This window comes from Cydia fagiglandana, chromosome 14 (assembly GCF_963556715.1).
Source record: "Cydia fagiglandana chromosome 14, ilCydFagi1.1, whole genome shotgun sequence".
In the NCBI taxonomy this organism is placed as follows: domain Eukaryota; kingdom Metazoa; phylum Arthropoda; class Insecta; order Lepidoptera; family Tortricidae; genus Cydia; species Cydia fagiglandana.
The window spans coordinates 11903736-11924739 of NC_085945.1; the positions used below are offsets into that span (position 1 = coordinate 11903736).

General features: G+C 37.4%; 1 protein-coding gene across 3 annotated transcripts in view; it reads right to left on the reverse strand.

The window, feature by feature from the left end:
- Positions 1-21004, reverse strand: part of LOC134670778 (AF4/FMR2 family member 3) — a 311066-nt gene that overhangs the window by 51175 nt on the left and 238887 nt on the right. For all 3 annotated transcript variants that reach the window (XM_063528591.1, XM_063528590.1, XM_063528589.1), the window contains exons 5-9: positions 11184-11275; positions 8734-8808; positions 5678-5722; positions 3910-4005; positions 2584-2641 (exon numbers count right to left, since the gene is read on the reverse strand). In XM_063528591.1, the coding sequence (XP_063384661.1) occupies positions 2584-2641; positions 3910-4005; positions 5678-5722; positions 8734-8808; positions 11184-11275 (366 nt within the window). The remainder of the gene's footprint in view (positions 1-2583; positions 2642-3909; positions 4006-5677; positions 5723-8733; positions 8809-11183; positions 11276-21004) is intronic.

Below are 21004 nucleotides of genomic sequence, written 5' to 3' on the forward strand. Positions count from 1 at the left end.
ATGCGAGTGCCAACATTATGTCACGTCGATGGTAAATGGGTTTTTGAGCGTTGTTTTAATATGGTATTGTGTCATACGCAATTGTCAAGTCATTGGATTAAATAAGACTCAAATAAAACTATTTGTTATGAAAACTTCTGAAGATTGTATTTTCATTGCTGTGAACCCCCTAAAAGACATCTTAAAAGCATTATTCCTTCAATTTTTGATACAAAATCAACTCCCCTAGCATTTTTGTAAAAAACAATATTCCATCGTCTAATAACCAAAACCGGTCATACGCGTGGAAACCCCAAAGACGTGAAAAACATAAGAATGATGGATCGTACATTTACAAACACGTACAAAGTAATGTAGCCCGAACACAAAACGTGTGTGCTTGGCATAGGTTTTTGCGAGTGTCAGCTATCTAAATCGGGACTTAGAAGAGCGGCAATTAACTAGAAAGAGAATATATTATCGACTATTACCAGAATAGCATAGGACACGCCCGTTTATTTTTTATTTCAGTTCTATTGGCGATTGATATTACCTAGATGATTTTCTCATATTATCGAGGTTGAATTTTAATGTGTTTTTCTAGTGCGTCTAGAAAATAGAGATGTATTTTTTCCTTTTATTTATCCAGGAGCTTTTTTGTTTTTGTCGCGGTTTCGGGGTTGGTTCCATAGTAAAACTTGCTCAGTATATAATCCAAAAACCTCAATGGCAACGTAAATGCAGTTATTTTTTAGCCACCGTATATAAACTGCCGTAACGAAACTTCAGGAGTCTGTCAGTTTGAACACAACACCGCTGAAAACTCAGTACAAAGAGATTGTTAGCTGCTACTGGTAACTGCGATTCTACTTACAACTGCACGGCATCATTCCACTTGCGGTTTGGTGCATTTAGGCCATGTACCGTTCAAAAGTAACTTTTCTAGAATAAGTACTTTTTGAATTTTGCTTAACCTAAACCATGTTAAAGTAGAACTTATGTTAAAATGTTAATTAAAGAATATTCATCATGAAGTCGTTTCCAACACTCGTTTCATAGGAAAGACATAGAAAGACGGTGCATTTATGTACATATATCAAAAATATAGATATCAATTACGGCTTCGATGCTAATCCAGAACTAAGTTGTCAATATAAACTTAATAAAAAATACGGTATAGCCCTCATTATATTGCACAAAATCTCAAATTTCCCGTAGTACGCCACATTCATTATGCTTTAAAATAATTATAACAAAGCCTCTGTTAAAATACATCAACCCTTTCGCAGCACCTGGACCCGAACGAACGCAAACGGCAAACATTAAAATGCCCGCGTTGCCATCAAAACAAATTATATCGCGGTTAACGCTTGCACCTTGCATTTTAACAATCAGTTGCTGTCCCGCTCCCGACAGATGGCGCTACGGGTACAGAAGTGACTTAATATTTCATATGCTTTCGTTCGCTATTCGACCGCGCATACTAAAATTTACAGCGTTTTCGACTGAATATTTTGCAGTATTGGTTTAATCAAGGGGAGGTTTGCATTTGAGTTTTTTGTGTATGTGTTGTTTAAGAATTTTTCAACAAACAATGTACTGGAAATGTATTTTATAGTTAAAACATATCGTTTTAAATTCAAATATAATAATTTAGTATACGTTCTCATTTTAGGAAGGAACATAATATAATATAAACTCAAAATGACCAAATCACTTTTCTGACTGACAGAATTTTTAAAGCAATGTACGTTTTATTTTAAAACAAAATTATTCTCTAATAGTTTACCCAAACATTACTCGGGTCCCGATCGACAGTTGCACGCTCGGATAAACCGGGACACTCATAACTCGGATTTAAGCCGGCCAAAAATTGGGTCAAGGCTCACCCACATTCTGATGATATAATAGCACGTTTGACAGATCCTCCTCGCTAATTGTCTTCGCCCCAATTTGTACCCAAACAACTCCAATTTAGTCGGAATCCACGCCTAGCCTTGTTCCAAGGTCTGATCTAGAATAATAAGATTTTAACCACAATTCCGTGGAATCGTTTTAGTAATCTTGTTGCGAGTTAACCTCTAACCTTTTGAAATTATTAACGTCAAAAGTTGTGTACTTTGTATAAGGCAAGTTTCCTAGGTCAAAACTCGGCCAATGAGACGTCGAATCGATGAAGTTTGTATAAATAAAATATACAATACACTATGATCTAAGAGTTTGCAATACATCAAGTCGCATCATTTGCGTAAAACAAAAATTAATCTTTTTATAATAAACTTAATCGTTAATTATTTTCCGCGTATTTTCATGAAATGTACCTAGTTATAATTTCTGTCGAGCGATAGCTTGCCTACGAGAATTGACTCACTAACTAATTCTAAATTAATATTTTAACTGCTACGCTCGTAATTCGACCGTTTATCTGGTATAAAATCAATTAATTAATATAGACATAGTCATTAAACCTCATTGATACGATCAGAAATAACTTAATTTGACTATTAATTAATCAACAGCCTATCAAATTGTTTGACAGGTTAATACATCAACACGTTTTTTTTTGTACTTAAAATTATGTGTGTAATAAAAACTAGCACTTACCGGGTTTAGGGAGAGGTGTTTTGAGATCGTTGTTGATTAATTGGGGGTTTTCTTGGACCTATAGATAAAAACACATAATAAGTAATAAATAGAGTAAACATGGGATATCGGAACGTGGATCCGTGTAAACCTGGAACATTTATCTTCCGGGTGGCTAAAAAATAACTGCATTCCCGTTGCCAGGGAGGTTTTGGGATTATACTGAGCAGCTTTTACTACGGCGAAATCGATAAAAAAAATTTGGCTGTGTACATTTTGGCTGGACCAATTTCTATGGGTGGGTAATTTTTTTTCGCTATTTCGGGGTTGGTCCCATAGTAAAAGTTGCTCATTATAATCCTAAAACCTCCCTGGCAACGGCAATGCAGTTATTTTTTAGCCACCATGTATATGTACGAACAGATGAAATATCTGAGTCTTTAGTTAGACCGTGGTTATTATTGATCCTCAAAAATTAGCAAGGATTTTATCACGGGCGAACACTCAGAGGAACCCTGTAGGCTAGAACTGAGTCCACGTGTATACTAATTTGTTTAATCTTTCATCAAAAATTAGCTTGACATTTGTTGAGGATAAAGAGTGATTTTAAAGGCACAATGGTCGCGGCGTAAAATAATTTATACAAAATTTCGTCTTTTGTCCCTTGTCGGGAGGGAATACTTCACTTTCGCCACTTGTCAACGATCCTAGCTAAAGGCTGAGTAATTGAGTATCCACCAGATCTGTGCGATGAACTTGAAGAGTGCTTAAAAAAGGTATAGGAACACAAACTCACACCAATGGTAATCGCTTACCACCAGGTGATCCGTCTGATCGTTTGCCTCCTATTTCATAAAAAAAAACCGCGCACAGCTCTGGTGAATCGGTACAAGCGATTCAACGCAATACATAATTCGCTACAGATAAATTTACGCTACATAGGGCAAGATACAGCGTCAGCTTGCCTTTGATATATCGCTGTCGCTATGTCTTGTCTTCAACAAGAATTCATTTGTTCTCTTCCAATATTTTGTTATATAACTTAGTTTATTGGTAATACTAATACGGAGTGTTAAATATTGTTACCGAGGTCCCTTTTATTCCCATAAAATTTTAAGTCATAATGTATTGTTTGCCATATTATCGTTAGTCATAAAACTGAAACCGTTAACTTTTCAGGATTTTCGTAAGGTTATTCTAGAGATAACAGTTAGGTTAGGTTTGTTTTATGGCAATCCTGAAAACTTACGCGTTTCTAAGAAAAAACAATTATGACTGACGAAAATTCGGACAAACAATACATTATGACTTAAAACTATTTGGGAAACAATAGATACCCATTATTACCTTATTCGTAAAGGGGTCGAAGATAAACTTATTCTCAAGCTCCTTCCGTGGCGTAGCGGCGATGACTGACAGCGGCTGCGGTAGGGACTTCATTTCCTGCGAAAATATTGTCATTATTTTAGTTGCGAGACCACTTTTGATGCCTGACCTTTATAACATTGTGATATCAGAGCAATAGACCCTTGACCTTTAATTTTAAAGGCTCATTTTACTTTCCTCCACGTGTAGGTATTTCTACCTTTTGATTGTACCTTTTATAGCGGGTATTTCGCTTTGAGAGATGACTAAAATCATTGTACTTTTAGTTATGTATTTACTTAAAAAGGTAATCAAACAAAACACAAAACAGTAGGTAACGAAGATTCATAGGTACATAAATCAATATACATATTAAAGTGTAGAGTATTTTATAATTAGCAGAATTCAATACATGGTTTAATTTCTTGACATTATTTTAAAACTTATATTTTAAACCGCGTGTAGATCTTTCTGAGATCTACGTCCATGTCATCTTTCAAATCTGGTGTTTGTTTACTGTATTTAAAACTAGAATTCGAGCTAATAATGAGGACCTAGATTTCCAGGGCAAGCAACGTGCAGGAAAACCACAAAATAAATAAGTTAAGTTGGCAAGCCAGCCGCTGAAGTAGGTTGATACTGAGTCTGAGTATTTGACATTAAATAACATGGTAGGTGCTGTTTTAATAGATAAAAAAATGTACAACGCGTTCACATCGATTTTTTTAAAAATTGTTCATAGTAAATTTAAAATCAACACTCGTTTGCCGGTACAAAAACGCTACTTAAGCAAATAAAGAGAATATAAAAACGTATACCTATAACATACAAAACAAAGCAACAATCGTATTTGTTTTGTAAACAAAGGTTAAACAACATAGTTGCATCATCTCCCAGACGACCTTAATACTCCGCGGAATAGGAGATAAATACGAAAATGTGTCATAGGTGCACATAAAATAGAAAATAGCCGCGATGAGTGTTCAAAGGGTGGTGTTGCAACTGTGTCGTATCCAGGCCCCTGTTTCACCAACGTGACAGATGCGACGAATTGTAAAATCACTGTTGCTGACGTCACAGGCATCCATGGGCTACGGTTACCGCTTACCATCGGGCGGGCCGTATTCCTGTTTGCCACCATCATTGTATTATTAAAAAAAACTTTATGATATCGGAAAAAAACAGATATTTCTCTTGCTAAGTTTATGACAATTGTCACAAGAAACACTACAATTGTCACGAAATTCCGACATATAACTCATTACCTGTCAAGAATTACCTACAATTCTTCTAAATCTTTGACAATTGTCAGAAACTTCGCAGGAGAAATATCTGTTTTTTTCCGATATAATAAAGTTTTTTTAAATAATACAATGATGGTGGCAAACAGGAATACGGCCCGCCCGATGGGAAGCGGTAACCGTAGCCCATGGATGCCTGTGACGTGAGCAATAGTGATTTTACAATTCGTCGCACCTGTCACGTTGGTGAAACAGGGGCCAGGAAGCATTTGAGATCGCGGTGGTAAAAATAGTGTTCACTGACTACTCTGCGTTTCACTTCCTACCTTTTGTGATGAAACTAATGAAACATTCACTTGACAACTTAAAACTCATATATTCCGAAGCCAACTATTTGTAAGGGGCTGGGGAAAAAATCTTAACAGCGCGAAGTAGCCGATAGAACAGCGACATCTAGCTTTAATTGGGCAACTATACAAACTAAACATTACCTTCCACAAATAGCTTACCTTTAATATACTTTCTATAGGCGGCTGGCAACTGTCAATTGCACTCTGAAAGAATGAAACATATATATGTTATTACTAGGGGAGTAAAGATATCAAACAATAAGGGTTTAGAGGCGGACCAAGCTAACTCTGCGTGGCATTTGCAATCAAAGTGTGGAATGTCATCATTAATGTCAAATTACTATGCTTTACGTTTAAAACGACATTCCCTCACTTTTTTCTGTTCAAGTCGGTGATATGTTAGATTAGGTGGACTCTACCACATTAATGAACAGTTAATAGAAGAAAGCAATATAGTATTATAACCACGGAGCATTTAAATCGATACTTTTCCAGCAAATTTGATGGAAGCTGTTATTCTGTTTTGTTTAATTACTCCTGAGTGAAAAACCAATTTCCTACCAAACTAGTTATTTTAGATTTAATAGTAATTTTATTCGTTACAGAGTGAATTTTTTTTTGCAAGGGGGAAAAACATTTATTACATTAAATAATACAATTTTAAACGTATTTAAAAACAGTTGTACGGTAGAAAGAAGAGAAATCTATTCTTCAAGGATGGGTATTCCACAGCCGTCTTCAGAACCAAATCTTTCTATCTTTCTTCTCGTTCCTCTAATTCTTAGAGATACCACTCTGATGATTGATATTTGTATTTTATACAGAGTGAATTCATGCAACACGATTAAATAACTCGCCTTTGTACTTCCATTACTGTAATTTATTTTTGTAAACCTGTGTTGTGTACAATAAACTGATTACTACTACTACTACTACTAAATAAACAATGACAAAAATACTATTTCACAAAACGTTACGCCGTGCCAAATACAGGCAGCGTATGTTAACGTTTAAAACGTATATTGTAGGACGGAATACAAATAAAATGAAATATTCCGTTTGGAGCAATGTTGATTGTTCAGTGGCGGTTTTTGCCGATGCTTTTATGTGGAAACTGTACATGCCATTTTTGTAAAATGTGATACAATATAATTTTTAAATATTTAACTACGGAATTCGATTCTCGTTGAATGTAATAGTGTCAAAAACACTAACAATTGAAACCTACGAGTAAGCTATACAGGGTGGCTAAAAAATAACTGCATTCCCGTTGCCAGCGAGGTTTTGGGATTACTGTGGGACCAACCCCGAAATCGCGAAAAAAAATTTGTCTGTTTCATACATTTTCGCTGGTCCATTTTCGCCACCGTGTATATGTTGTTAAGTCATCAAGTCATCATGCCTTGTAAAACGAGACATTGAGAGTGAATCAACTTTTTATAGTTAATCGTTACTATAGTTACCGTCTCCTGGGTCACTCTAAAAACAGTGGTTTTATCGTACTTATTTAAATAGTAACCATTTATGCATTTTTGTGGTAGAGGACCATTTCCAAACTAAGTTAATAAAACATTTTCTTCTAAAAAACTATGCTACCACGTTGTCGTATGCTACTACCCACCTTATACTTGTATCTAATTAGGTATTATATTATAATTAAATGCACCGCACATCTTACTAACGTAGAGGCTCCAGTGCCCGACACAGCTCCAATAATAAATATTTTCAACCATAATGTCATAGCAATAAAGTTGACAGCAACGTGTCGAATATTGGGTCTTAACATGTCGATTATTGGAGTAATTACACTAATCAAAACAAATAACAAAACGATGTTAATTACCAACTTTAAACTTTAATTACTTAATACCTTTAACGAACAGTTACGAGTAACAAACAAGATCCCAAGATAAACAGGGTTATTAACAGGAAACTTCGTACGGTATTGAAGCGCAAATATAAAACTAGTTTTATGTACACATTATGCCTCCTTAGCAGTCGGGCGATTAAATTTAGGGCCCGTTTACGGCCCGGCCGTATGATTTACGGCTTGGCGGCAGTAAAAGTATTGTATTGTTATTGTGGCGCGTTTCGAGAGATTGCCACGTCAGTTTGGTTTACAAATTAACAATGTATTTGTTGACATGAGTGACGCACTTTACAGAAGTAAGTACAGCGAGCTACAAAATTACATATACTAGGTCATCATCATCGTTCTCTTGCCCTTGTCCCATTCACTTGGGACATACAGATTACATATACTAGGTATTGGTAATATTGTCTACATTACTATGTAGAAAATATTTATAAACCATTATACGTACTGTCAAGTCAAGGTTTTCGACCAATTTGCCAATAGTTTTTATACTGGACCTAAAATTAATATGAGTATTTGACAATAATGGCAGAGGATTCTTGGCTGTCTCGGAGCTGGTTATATGAAGGCAATACGAAGGCGATATATTACAAGAGCAATGAAAACGGTGTTTTCGTATAAAATTTCCATTGTGTCCCGTTGTTAGGCCGGTGCTGTACAAATCTGATGACTACTTAGCTTTACGATACTGAATTTAGACCTTCGTTACCTAATAGTAACTTAAGGCTGAAGCTATGTTTATTTAGGTAGCTGTATAATTATCTGATAATTAACTAGCCTCAGACTGGGTCCCATTGAATGAATCTCGGGGCAGAGGAAGATCATAACGGAGATGGCAGGACGACCTTAATACATTTTATAAAGAGTGTCGGGAGTGTGCATTGGATAGGACCAAACGGCGGGAAAGAGGGGGGTCTTTGCCCAGCAGTGGAACACTGTAATAGGCTGCAAAAAATATATCTTCGCTTTTCATTTTATTGGCGAATAGATAATTCAATACAAATGAAAAATCGTCGGAACTTCTCATGAAGAGTGCCCACGCACTTGTCTTGGGGTTGAACGAGAATCAATCAAACTTTATTTTGGGAGCTATTTTTAGTTTTTCCAATACGCGGATTACATTCTTGGGATGTGGTATCAAAACTTGTAATAAAAGAAATACTCTTATTTTATTATTCAACGCTAATTTATATTTTATGCCTTCTCGGTATTCATGGCAAACAATTAGTGACAGTTTCAAATGTATAGTATCAAATTCAGTGTTCTATTCTCATAACCTGTTATATCAATCAGAATTCGCCTCCAAGTTTTTTTTTAAATTTAGAATTGTTCAACTCACTTGTGATTGGATGCCGTTGATTTTTAGGGGCGGCGGTCGATGCGTAGGCGGCGCCGATAAGACTGACCCATCGCTCTGAAAATACAATGTTATATCATAACACGGAATACATAATAGATAGTAGATTTTGATACAAGTGTGCTACAGCCTGATGGCAAAAAAGAGTAGAAATTAAAAAGTGGCAACACCGTAGTGTCGTCCCTTTCAAATCAATTTATATAAGAGAACGGGACGACACTACAGTGTTGCCACTTTTTAATTTCTACTCTTTTTTGCCAGGCTGTACGTTGGTTATTACTCTCGAGGCGCGAGCTGAAAGCGAGCGCGCAATATGAAAGCCGATGTGTGTAATGACCATGCACTTGCACACGTGTTTCTTACGACGTTTTCCAAAACAAAACTTATGTGTTAATCAAATTTTAACCCGATAAGTTCGATAATCATAATTTAAAAAGCACGCGGGTTTAATATACCTACTTATATGTTGCGGGTTTATTATTACAAGCCTTTAGGCTTTAGAGGTTCAATAAGTTTCACGTCACGAGAAAGTGTGTTGAAAATGTATAAATTTTATTGAATAACGCTATAATAATAAGGCTAGAAGTGCCTAAGTGACTGAGAATATGAAATGGCGACATGAGTGTCGAAGGCCAACCTCCTCTTTACGCTGAATCATGTTTGGTTTATCGAAGTTGCTCAGTTCAAGGGTTTGCCTCATGAAATTTAAGATAAGTGAAAAAGAAAACAAATTATTTAAAAGAACCCTTATAATATCATATCAGTGTGTTTATCTGACGTTTTTTTTCAAGATGCCGTCTATCTGTTCGTCTACAGCTTGCCCGATTATAGTCTTCGTAACAGACGAAATGAAAGTCTTTGATGTCAACACCAAATGTTATATCTCGGAGCACAACACTCATACGTTCAAATGATGCGACATATAAAGGAAAATGTTATACGTAATTATATAGCGATGGTAAGGATGCTCAACAGTATTTACAATACATATAAATTCTTCGGCTAAGCAAAATAGATCGACATTTCTTATTAATTCAGACTATATGCAGAGTCTTTAGCAAACTCTTTAAACCGGTAATTGTTACTGTTCTCAACTTATTGTGTTATTTTTAAACAATGTCCAAATGTTAAAAGGTGAAAGGATAAAGAATCTTGCTATCCGAACACCTACACAGTACCCAGACACTTTATTTGACGTTACAATAAAACGGTTCTTCGTCCGCGTACAACAATCGTCTGAAAAATTTATAAGTCATCATCGAAACAACAACTCTCCGCTGAAGGTCTGAAAATACCGCTATTGTACAAAATGGATTTTCTTGTGGGCTCCCATAAATTTATTTTTTGTTAAACTTTCAAAACCAAAAGTTTCCGAGCCGCTGGTTCGTTCCGGGGGCTTATTTAGCGATCACAAGACTTTAGATATTTTTAATACTAGCTTTTATTCGTAGCTTGATTTTGTAATTGAACACAGCTTCAGAGAATTTGAAGTCAACCCTCACAGATTTAAAAGACTGCATTTAAAATGAGTTATGACATGAATTTTAAACAGTTCTGTCGTAGCAAATGGAGCGCTATAGGTACATATTTATTTTATTCAGATACTAACTCTCTGAAGCCGTGACAAATTTAAAAATAGTATTTTACCGTCAGTGTCCTAACGCTTTCAGGCTGCACTAGAGAATGGACACCGCGGTTTTCGATTATATTGAAAATCCGGAATATCGGAACCAAATTCCGATCAAAAGACAGGACACTACTTATCTAGGACTATACATAGGTATACCACGTGTACCAAATTCAACGATAAGCTGGCACCAGAAGATGAATCTGCTCATGACTATTACCCGAGGAAAAAAAAAGAAAAAATATATACATATCTCAATTTATTATGGAATGAAAATCGACACCCCTAGTGGTATTTTTAACGACCAGGTTTGCATTTTTTTTTTTCATTTTTTTTTCCTCGGGTACTCATGAGCAGGTCCATCTTCTGGTGCCAGCTAATCGTTGAATTTTGGGACACGTTGTATAGGTCTACCACTTATCTTGGGCAGTTACTAAAGAACATAATACAATTCAGCTTTAACCAGTCCACGGTTGACCATAAATAATAACTTGATACCAACCGCCTCAGTTAAATGGCAGACCTATTAGGGCCAGCTGCGCCATCCTTTAAGTCTCGGCCGACTCATACAGACTAGCGCCTTAATACTTCTGTATTTTCCTCGAATTTGAAGAATAGTACTAGCGTTATGAATTTGGTCTCCGCGTCAAGTCTTCCAGACTTTCGCCAACCGAACCTTTCATAAAACCTTGAGTTTGAGGTTTGCGGCACAGAGAGCCTACAACGAACCGCGTTCGACGTGTTGCTTCCCTGTCACACTTAGGTATGATGTTACAAGTGCAACAGAGACGGAAGGTGGACGTACCTTGTTGTGAACGTAGGGCCGGTGGTGCACGCGCCCGTTCTGCGGCGCGTGCGACGGCTTCTTGAACTCGCTCTCCCTTCGCGACGGATGGCCTGCGGACAAGACAGAACTTCATTCAACAGCTGTTCACTCAAACCTCAGTTGATTTTTTTCCCTTTCTAACAAACACAAATATCAAAATGATAGATAAGGACAAACGATTATCTAGGGCTTGGTGGACTTGACAAGCGGTTATGAATAACGCCGTGTCACCATTGACGAGGTAGTCACTGTGATACAATACTGTCAATACATGTCAAATTTTGCATTTGTCTCTGTATCAATCTCTGTTTCTGTATATTTATTTTCTGTCTCAAACTGACTAATGGGGTTGGCCGGTGGAAGTTTTTAGCAGATGGCGCCATCATAGCTTGCCCCGTCAATCCCTAGAATTATGTCAAATTTTTGTTTTTTTTAATACCCTGGATGCCTGCCTTTTAAGCCAAATCTCATAGAAAAAGGGGCAAGCTATGATGGCGCCATCTATGCAAACCTTTGACAGTTGCCAACCCCATTAAGACGCGATTCCCTTATACTTAACCGCTCACACAAGTTCTTAGTAATAAACAAAATGGTGCTAAATATAAGTCATATTATCAGCAAAGGACCCCGCCCGCAGCAAACATAGGGAAAAAGTGGTTTCAGTTAAATCTCACGAACTTTTAGTATGATGTTAATTTGGCTCTCCTGATTATTTTTTTGTATGGGCACAACTCTCTCAGATGTATACTTTCAGAAATAATCAATATAATTTTTTTATACAAAATATGTATGTGTTTGTTAACCATTATTTACGTAATTCCTCCTCTTGACAGTTGGTGGCTGCAACTTATAATGTCAGTAACTGTCAGTGCGTGTCATAACAATATATCGATATTAGAAAACATGTCGCGTAAATAGAAAAATATATACTTGATTATTTCTGAAAGTATACTTCTAGAGAGAATTGTGCCCATACAAAAAAATAATCAGGAGAGCCAAATTAACATCATACTAAAATTTCGTGAGATTTAACTGAAACCACTTTTTCCCTATGTTTGCTGCGGGGCCTGCGGGGTCCTTTGAAATGCATCAACACAGTCGACAATGACCATGACGACGACGACGTTAATCATGTGGCAAACTCTATTAACCTGAATACGAGTAATTGAAAAGGATGTACCTATTAAGTAAAGCTGTTGTACCACTTCGTTTTCCAACCTTAAGCCTGAAAGCCTATTAGAGTGGCCACAGTTCGTGCGCACTTGTCTCTGCATTTGTCTCTGTATCAATCTCTGTTTCTGTATATTTATTTTCTGTCTCAAACTGACTAATGGGGTTGGCCGGTGGAAGTTTTTAGCAGATGGCGCCATCATAGCTTGCCCCGTCAATCCCTAGAATTATGTCAAATTTTTGTTTTTTTTAATACCCTGGATGCCTGCCTTTTAAGCCAAATCTCATAGAAAAAGGGGCAAGCTATGATGGCGCCATCTATGCAAACCTTTGACAGTTGCCAACCCCATTAAGACGCGATTCCCTTATACTTAACCGCTCACACAAGTTCTTAGTAATAAACAAAATGGTGCTAAATATAAGTCATATTATCAGCAAAGGACCCCGCCCGCAGCAAACATAGGGAAAAAGTGGTTTCAGTTAAATCTCACGAACTTTTAGTATGATGTTAATTTGGCTCTCCTGATTATTTTTTTGTATGGGCACAACTCTCTCAGATGTATACTTTCAGAAATAATCAATATAATTTTTTTATACAAAATATGTATGTGTTTGTTAACCATTATTTACGTAATTCCTCCTCTTGACAGTTGGTGGCTGCAACTTATAATGTCAGTAACTGTCAGTGCGTGTCATAACAATATATCGATATTAGAAAACATGTCGCGTAAATAGAAAAATATATACTTGATTATTTCTGAAAGTATACTTCTAGAGAGAATTGTGCCCATACAAAAAAATAATCAGGAGAGCCAAATTAACATCATACTAAAATTTCGTGAGATTTAACTGAAACCACTTTTTCCCTATGTTTGCTGCGGGGCCTGCGGGGTCCTTTGAAATGCATCAACACAGTCGACAATGACCATGACGACGACGACGTTAATCATGTGGCAAACTCTATTAACCTGAATACGAGTAATTGAAAAGGATGTACCTATTAAGTAAAGCTGTTGTACCACTTCGTTTTCCAACCTTAAGCCTGAAAGCCTATTAGAGTGGCCACAGTTCGTGCGCACTAAATTATCATGTCGCATGTGTGGTCCGCCGCGAGCCGTTCGTGGTGCGGCAGAACGCATCTCCATATTTATCACGATTAGGGTTACCAGATACAAATTTAGAATATCCTGACAAAATTCCTGATTTCGATATAATTTTCCTGACATTCATATGTTTGACAACGAGGGAGGGGGGCGGGGGGGGGGGACACTAGCTGTTTGGCCACCCGATTGAGCCGATAGCCGCGTTTTATTAATTTAAGTTTTATCAAATGTATTATTACACCTATCTTAAGTCCCCTTACAAACTAATATATAAAAAATTCTATCGATTCTAAAAAATCCTGACAATTTCGCGTTCCGTCCCCATTCCTGACAAACGGCTAAAATTCCTGACATGTCAGGAAAATTCCTGTCATCTGGTAACCCTAATCACGATTCTGTATCGAAGTAAGGCAATGCTCGAGGGACTACAGTATGGGGGTTCTTCAAGAGTGGATGCGCATGTGACACCCCTAACAAGCATCTAATGGCTACGTAACCGCTGGGTTCTAGGGATCATTAAATTATAATCTCCATATTAGGATAGCTCAAAAACTATATTCCTACAGTCGGTTTAGTTTAGTAAAAGTTCTTAGCCGAAATATGTTTGGTCTGAACTCATCGAGGTTACATATTCATTCTAACTAGTAGGCGTAAGTTTTTCCATGCAGTCGGTCTAAAACGACTTACTGCGCAAGTGCGCATATATGGGTTAAAGAAAAGTGTGCACTACTAAACCGTATGTGACAGACACCCTTTTAACTTTTAACTACTTTGTTAAATTAACAATTTCATTGGCGTTTTTAACTCATTAAAATCCCACAGGTCGCGCGCGGGTCTACAAAATCGATGTGATTCTCTTTTAGACTGATAATTTTTGTATTTATAATTTATGAAAAGTCCATAAGCCTAACACGAATTAAAAAACTAATGTATTCCAAAACCATTCTATTAGATTAGCATAAAACACAATAACTCAAGCGGGTACCTCGGATCACCGCGCAATCCAGAGGGCCTACCGCGAACCACGTTCGATGTGTTGCCTCCTTGTCACATTTACGTACGAATTTACAAGTGCGACAGAGAGGGAACACGTCTAACGTGGTTCGCGGTAGCCCCTCAGGCATCGTAACTCGGACTCCTTTGTCCCGATCGCAATCTCCATAAACCAGCTAAACACCTACTGCCGTATTCGAACTTCAAGATATTCACAAGAGACGACACGTACTAGATCCATTCTAGATACGTTATAGTTTAGATATCAACTAGTTCTCTTTTGCAGCGCAATTCGGGCAACCCATGTCACTTTTACGTTAAATAGCGTAAGATAGATATCTATTAGATGTGAATCGGATCTCTAAGTCATATCCTATGGAAATCGTTCAAGAGTATCTCCAGAATCGCGCAAATGACAAATTTGACAGGTTAGATCTTAAACATATCGTTATCGTATCTTTGTGATGTCTACAAGATATCTAATAGATGTCTATTTCAAAATCCGAATCGGGCCCCTAGCCGAGATTCCCCCGCTTCCCCGCTGGGGAGGATGGGGGCACCCGATACCCCCACTCTTTAGATATGCGGGAGTTAAAGTGCCCTATGATTTCGCGACTTCGCCTACTCAAGTTGAGGTGAACGTTGATTTGTTTTTTAATGGCTGATTTGATGAAACTGCAATTAGGGATTAAATGGATGAAACTTGTTAAGTATAACCTGATTCCAAATTGCTTTGTATATCTAATGTAAAAATCTCTTGAATTGCGCAGTTCCGATTAATATGACCAACTTTTGATTCGCGTTGATTCAATCAATTTATCATTGAATCAATCAAAGTTTTATTGATAAAGTAGAAGTATATTACATGTCAATGTCAACACATTATTTCTATTTAATACGATCACATATTATCAACAATGTTTGAATAGAAGTGGTACTTCAGGACGTATGCGCGAGACGCCATAATATCCCTTTTTTACAAGAAACCAATCATATCAGTGATTCAATATTCAAATGTCGGAACATTAAATATATCCCTTACACGTTTTGAAACAACTCTTAGCAATTATCTTATATGATTTTTCAGAGAAAAAGTATCATTATATTATCGGTTGTTGATAACGTCTGTTGCTAATTGAATATTTGTAGGAGTAGCGCCTAATAGACTATCGATAATAAGATAAATTTTGTTTGAAAACGTTACAAATAGGCTTAGTTCAACTACCTACCGTAATCGAGTGCCTCTTCAGATATTTTACGGATCCTTTACTTATTAACGCGAAGCAGAAAGTAGTAGGGATTTTATAAGAGCCCTCCGGATTTAATTTAAATGAAAGGCTTTCGCCTTTTACCGGAGGTTCTTTTACATTCGAGAGTCATGGAAAGCGAATTTATGTGATAACTTGCTGTGTGGTAATCATGTGAATTCAGTACTACTTAAGTACCTAATGAAGGTTTTTGGAAATCGTATTTAAATTGTTGTATTCATTAGTCTTTCTTGATACATAATAGGATTTATACATAAGCGATGAAATTAAAAATAAAAAGTAATATGGCCAAAATTAAATTAAACAGTTTATTTAACTACAAATGCTTAACTAAGGAGATTGATCCTTAGTATCACTAAACGCGTTTAATATGTAGGCGGCAGTACCAATACAAAACGTTAAAAAAATATAGACTTCGGTGTCTTAGTTAACCTCAGCTTTTATTGTAATTACCGAAATATTTCGGTCCCATTTAAGTACAAATTCTTTTTTTATTTTTATTTAAAAGTAAAAAATACACAGTGACAAAAGGCGGACTTAATGCTACACGGCACTACCAGTCAACCTTTATTCTTCAATCATAATTAAAACTGAACAGATGTCACAGCTACGTTTACGTTTTTTGGGACTATCACTTTCGAACAAAATGTCAAGCATGAAAGAGTTCAAAAAATTATCCTAACAAATTAAACATTTTCAAACAAGAAGTCAAGCACGAAAAAAGCTCAAAAACAGACGTAAAACCTCACGAACAAAACCAAGTGGAACTGCACATTCCTGTAACTCAACAAGTCAGATAAAATAACATCGATACTGGCAAATCACGCACGTTACCGCACCACGCTCAATTGACCACGTGTGATTGACCAATTACTATTTCACATTACGGAGGATTACATTACGAATCACGCGGATCACGCCACTGATATTATGATTGGTAAAATGAATCGTGTTTCTTGGATAATAAAGTGTATATTTGGAGTGAAAGCAGAGGGTTGATAGGGGGTTTATAAAAGTTCGATTACCCGAGTGCGCTTACCATTCATACACACTACACAGTTTCGATCAGTAATGTTTAATCGGTTAATTTAGGTGCATTATTAAAATAAAGCATGTGAAAATTATTGAAAAGTTCGAAAATGAACATTCTGAAGTTTAAGCTTGCGGAGACCTGTCGATCGAACACCTGAAAAGTACAAGTTGAATGTCTGGGAAAAAATACACGGGAGGTCTCATTCGAGGTAAACCGACCAAAACCGCAATAAATTGTCCCCAACTCAAGGGAACCAGGCGCGTCAACCCAAGGAAAAGAATGACCCGAGTAGAAAAGGTCACCACTCACCAAGTTACGACCCACTGTGAAGTGACCCTAAACACTGTGAAGAGACTGAAGAGTATAAAAGTTGTATGAATAACCATGAACATGAACAATCAGCGTATACGTCATGACCGTAGTGTAATCTTCACTCAAATAAGTAAATTTCCATAATTCAAATTTAATTCTTAAAACTAAAGGAAACACTAAAATCTCTATTAAAATCATTTTAAAGTGCTTTACAATTTAACTTAGCGGGCACTCGACCACTAACTTTATTTCCAACAATGGAGAACCAACCGTCTTTAAGTTCACATAAAATTGTGGCAAGAGTTATTTGCTCGGTGTATAAATCAGAAAGCCACTTGTAAAGTTTCAAGGCTTTAGTAATATATAGTTAATATATGCTTCATTGTTTATGCTACTTACTTTATTTGTAGGTAGTACATTATAAGCAAAAACTTTACAGTTTATTTTCAATTTAAAACGCGCCATTTGTTATGACTTATGACGTTTAAGAGCATCATGAAAAATTAAAGTACAACACAACTGATTAATTTATTGCGCAGAGCAGAGCAACAAGACTACAAAAAAATTACAATCCAAAATATATACTTACACAAGTTAACGTTCAACGGTTCAATGCTTGGACTTCAAAATTGTCAAATCATATCGAGAGTATTTAGTTAGGTATCATTAAAACAACTGAGTTTGAGAAAAACATTTTTTTTAACTACCTATTATAAAAAATACATAATAAGTATTAAATATCTGACTTTCAGAATTTCAATTATGCCGGATTCACACGTTAATTTTTAACTGACAATGAAAACGGCTGTTGAAAAACTACCGAACCAAGCGTCGTATAGGCACAGGCGGCACAGCGTCGCTTTAAATTCACAGCCCCGGTTGTATTTAAAAGCGATCGGATTATTCTCGATGGAGACATTTCGCCGTAACGTCCAAGAGGCGGGCATAATGCTGGGAGCATTAATTAAAATGGTGTTGCGGCTGTAATAATAACGAGTTTGTACTGAGCCGCTGCAGTTGCAAGGCAACGGCACGTTTATCTGCCGCCTTCTTACTTAGCGAGGAGTTAGTGTTTTTTCCGCACTTAGGTAGTCATTTGCATTCCTGTTTTTATACGTAAAGTCGGGAATTTTTAAGTCAGGCGGGAGTGTGATAAAGTTAATGTTTGCATTGTAGGAATTTAAAGTGTTTAAAGTGTTATGTTTTTATTTCGGAAATCAAAGACACATCTCTCAATCATTTCTCTCATGTCTCATTGTCTCAAGTTAAGCTCATATCGACCCTTTTTTAGGGTTCCGTACCCAAAGGGTAAAACGGGACCCTATTACTAAGACTTCGCTGTCCGTCCGTCTGTCTGTCACCAGGCTGTATCTCATGAACCGTGATAGCTAGGCAGTTGAAATTTTCACAGATGATGTATTTCTGTTGCCGCTATAACAACAAATACTAAAAACAGAATAAAATAAAGATTTAAGTGGGGCTCCCATACAACAAACGTGATTTATGACCAAAGTTAAGCAACGTCGGGCGTGATCAGTACCTACTTGGATGGGTGCCCGTTTTTTTTGCATTTTTTTCCGGTTTTTTTTAATTATGGTACGGAACCCTACGTGCGCGAGACCGACTCGCACTTGCCCAGTTTTTTTTTTATATTGTTCATTGCTAAGCAAAGGTCCCTCTTCAAGTACGCCACTTACTCCAGTCCGTACGCTTCTCGAAAGGGCACAGACAGCAATGCCTAGTGACTGTAGGTATGTGTTCATTTTTTATGCACTAGATCATAAAAACTATTACATGCACCCCACACTAATACATAAAGAGCAACTTTACGAGCATGATAAGTGAAAAATACTCAACCCCTGACATTTAAAAGTTCCCTATGTACTTAAGGTCCACAGTGGCGTAGCTAGAGGATATGGCGCCCGGGGCAGGCACCAAATTTGCCGGAGGGCCAGATTACCATCCGCATTTCAAACTTCACAGTGGTGGTAAATACGACTGACGAAAGTATCCCTGCTGTGCCTTTGGCAAGGCGGAGAGGTAGTCTTTTGCCCATTTTGGCGCCCCCCCTTGGACGGCGCCCGGGGCACGTGCCACCTCCAACCACCCCCTTGTTACGCCACTGAAGGTCCATCAATTCGTTCTACGCGCATCCGTGAGTCCATCCACGGAATCTGTATTTTTCCCCTTTCAACAGCCTTCACGGGGCACGTGGAAATTAGAACACGTGTAACCCCGACAAATTTAGTCGGGTTTTACTCATACGGTTGGTATTCCACCTATTCAATTTCTTTGTCCAATGTCATTGCGTCTCACTCTCTCATTAAGCAAAATGTGAGACGCAATACACGTTGGACAAAGATAAAGGATAGGTGGAATACCACCCTACAGTGTTAAACAGTACGGTTCATAATATAAGGTGTTTGCCGTAAGCGTTTTCTGTAACGATGTTTGTTTGTATTGACGCGTTCACATTACAGTTATTTAATGCTATAATTTAACATCATTAGTTAACATGATATTAAGGAAAGTTTATATACACATTTTAAGTTACGTAATCCACGTATCTAAAAGCTTACTCGTTCCGAGTGCTTATTAGCGAGTCATGTAGAAAAGAAAAAGATAAACCAGGGTAGACTTGGCGGAATAAGTTAGACATATCAAATATAATGCTTCCGTATAGAACCTTATAGGTAACAGCAGGCGCTAATATAAAGTTTTACAGATAACCCACAGCAATTAACTCATCCAATTAAACCAACTAGCATTTACAACGGGGTGTCATATCCTTGGGGCGTGTCTCACGCCAACAATGGCCGCCGCCGGCCAATGCGCGCGCACCTGCGTTCGTTGACACGTGCGCGGGCGCACCGGTAACAGTGATCACACTGATGCGGATCCGCTAGCCTTTCCGGTGTGCGAGTGAGACAGCCCTATGTACGTAAGTAGCGAGGTCCCGTTCGCACATGTTCATCCAATGTCAAGACCGCCTAATTGCTCTACTTAGTATCCGACTTAATGGGATATATTATTATTTATAGCATGTCGTGGCCCACTGCTGGGCAAAGGCCTCCCCCCAATTTCTTCACAAATCTCTGGTCAGTGTTGTCTGTCTCCTTTAAGAAAGAGTCCAGTTCATGAACTGAACTAGTCCTTAAGGAGACTGGTTACATCGCTTTAAATATCATTTATGTCGCCAATCGCTTTTATAACTATTGCACACCAGTACCTTACTAACCTAACCTAGAATTAGTAATAGTTAGTTTAGGTTGATTAATATTACCTTGTCTGATTCAATAATGTGTTCATTCCCCTACAAAGCATATTATTCAGATATAATACAAGGGGTTAAATTCCGTAACACGCAACGGCGCAGGCTATAAGATTGCCCTCGTTAAGATATAAAGTTATGTAGCACTTATAATAATGAAATTTCAAATAGGTAAATAGATTTCGAAACTGGTGGTCACAGAAAGCCAGCCATTTCACGTAGCACTTCCTTTTATTCGTCCTTATGATTATGACGTCATTGTTATATAAAAACCGGGCAAGTGCGAGTCGGACTCGCGCACGAAGGGTTCCGTACCATAATGCAAAAAAAAACAAAAAAAAACGCAAAAAAAAAAACGGTCACCCATCCAAGTAGTGACCACTCCCGACGGTGCTTAACTTTGGTCAAAAATCACGTTTGTTGTATGAGAGCCCCATTTAAATCTTTATTTTATTCTGTTTTTAGTATTTGTTGTTATAGCGTCAACAGAAATACATCATCTGTGAAAATTTCAACTGTCTAGCTATCACGGTTCGTGAGATACAGCCTGGTGACAGACGGACGGACGGACAGCGAAGTCTTAACGGGCCCACTGATTAACAGTCCGCCGGACGGTATCGGCCTGTCAGTTAGAACAAAATTTTGACAGT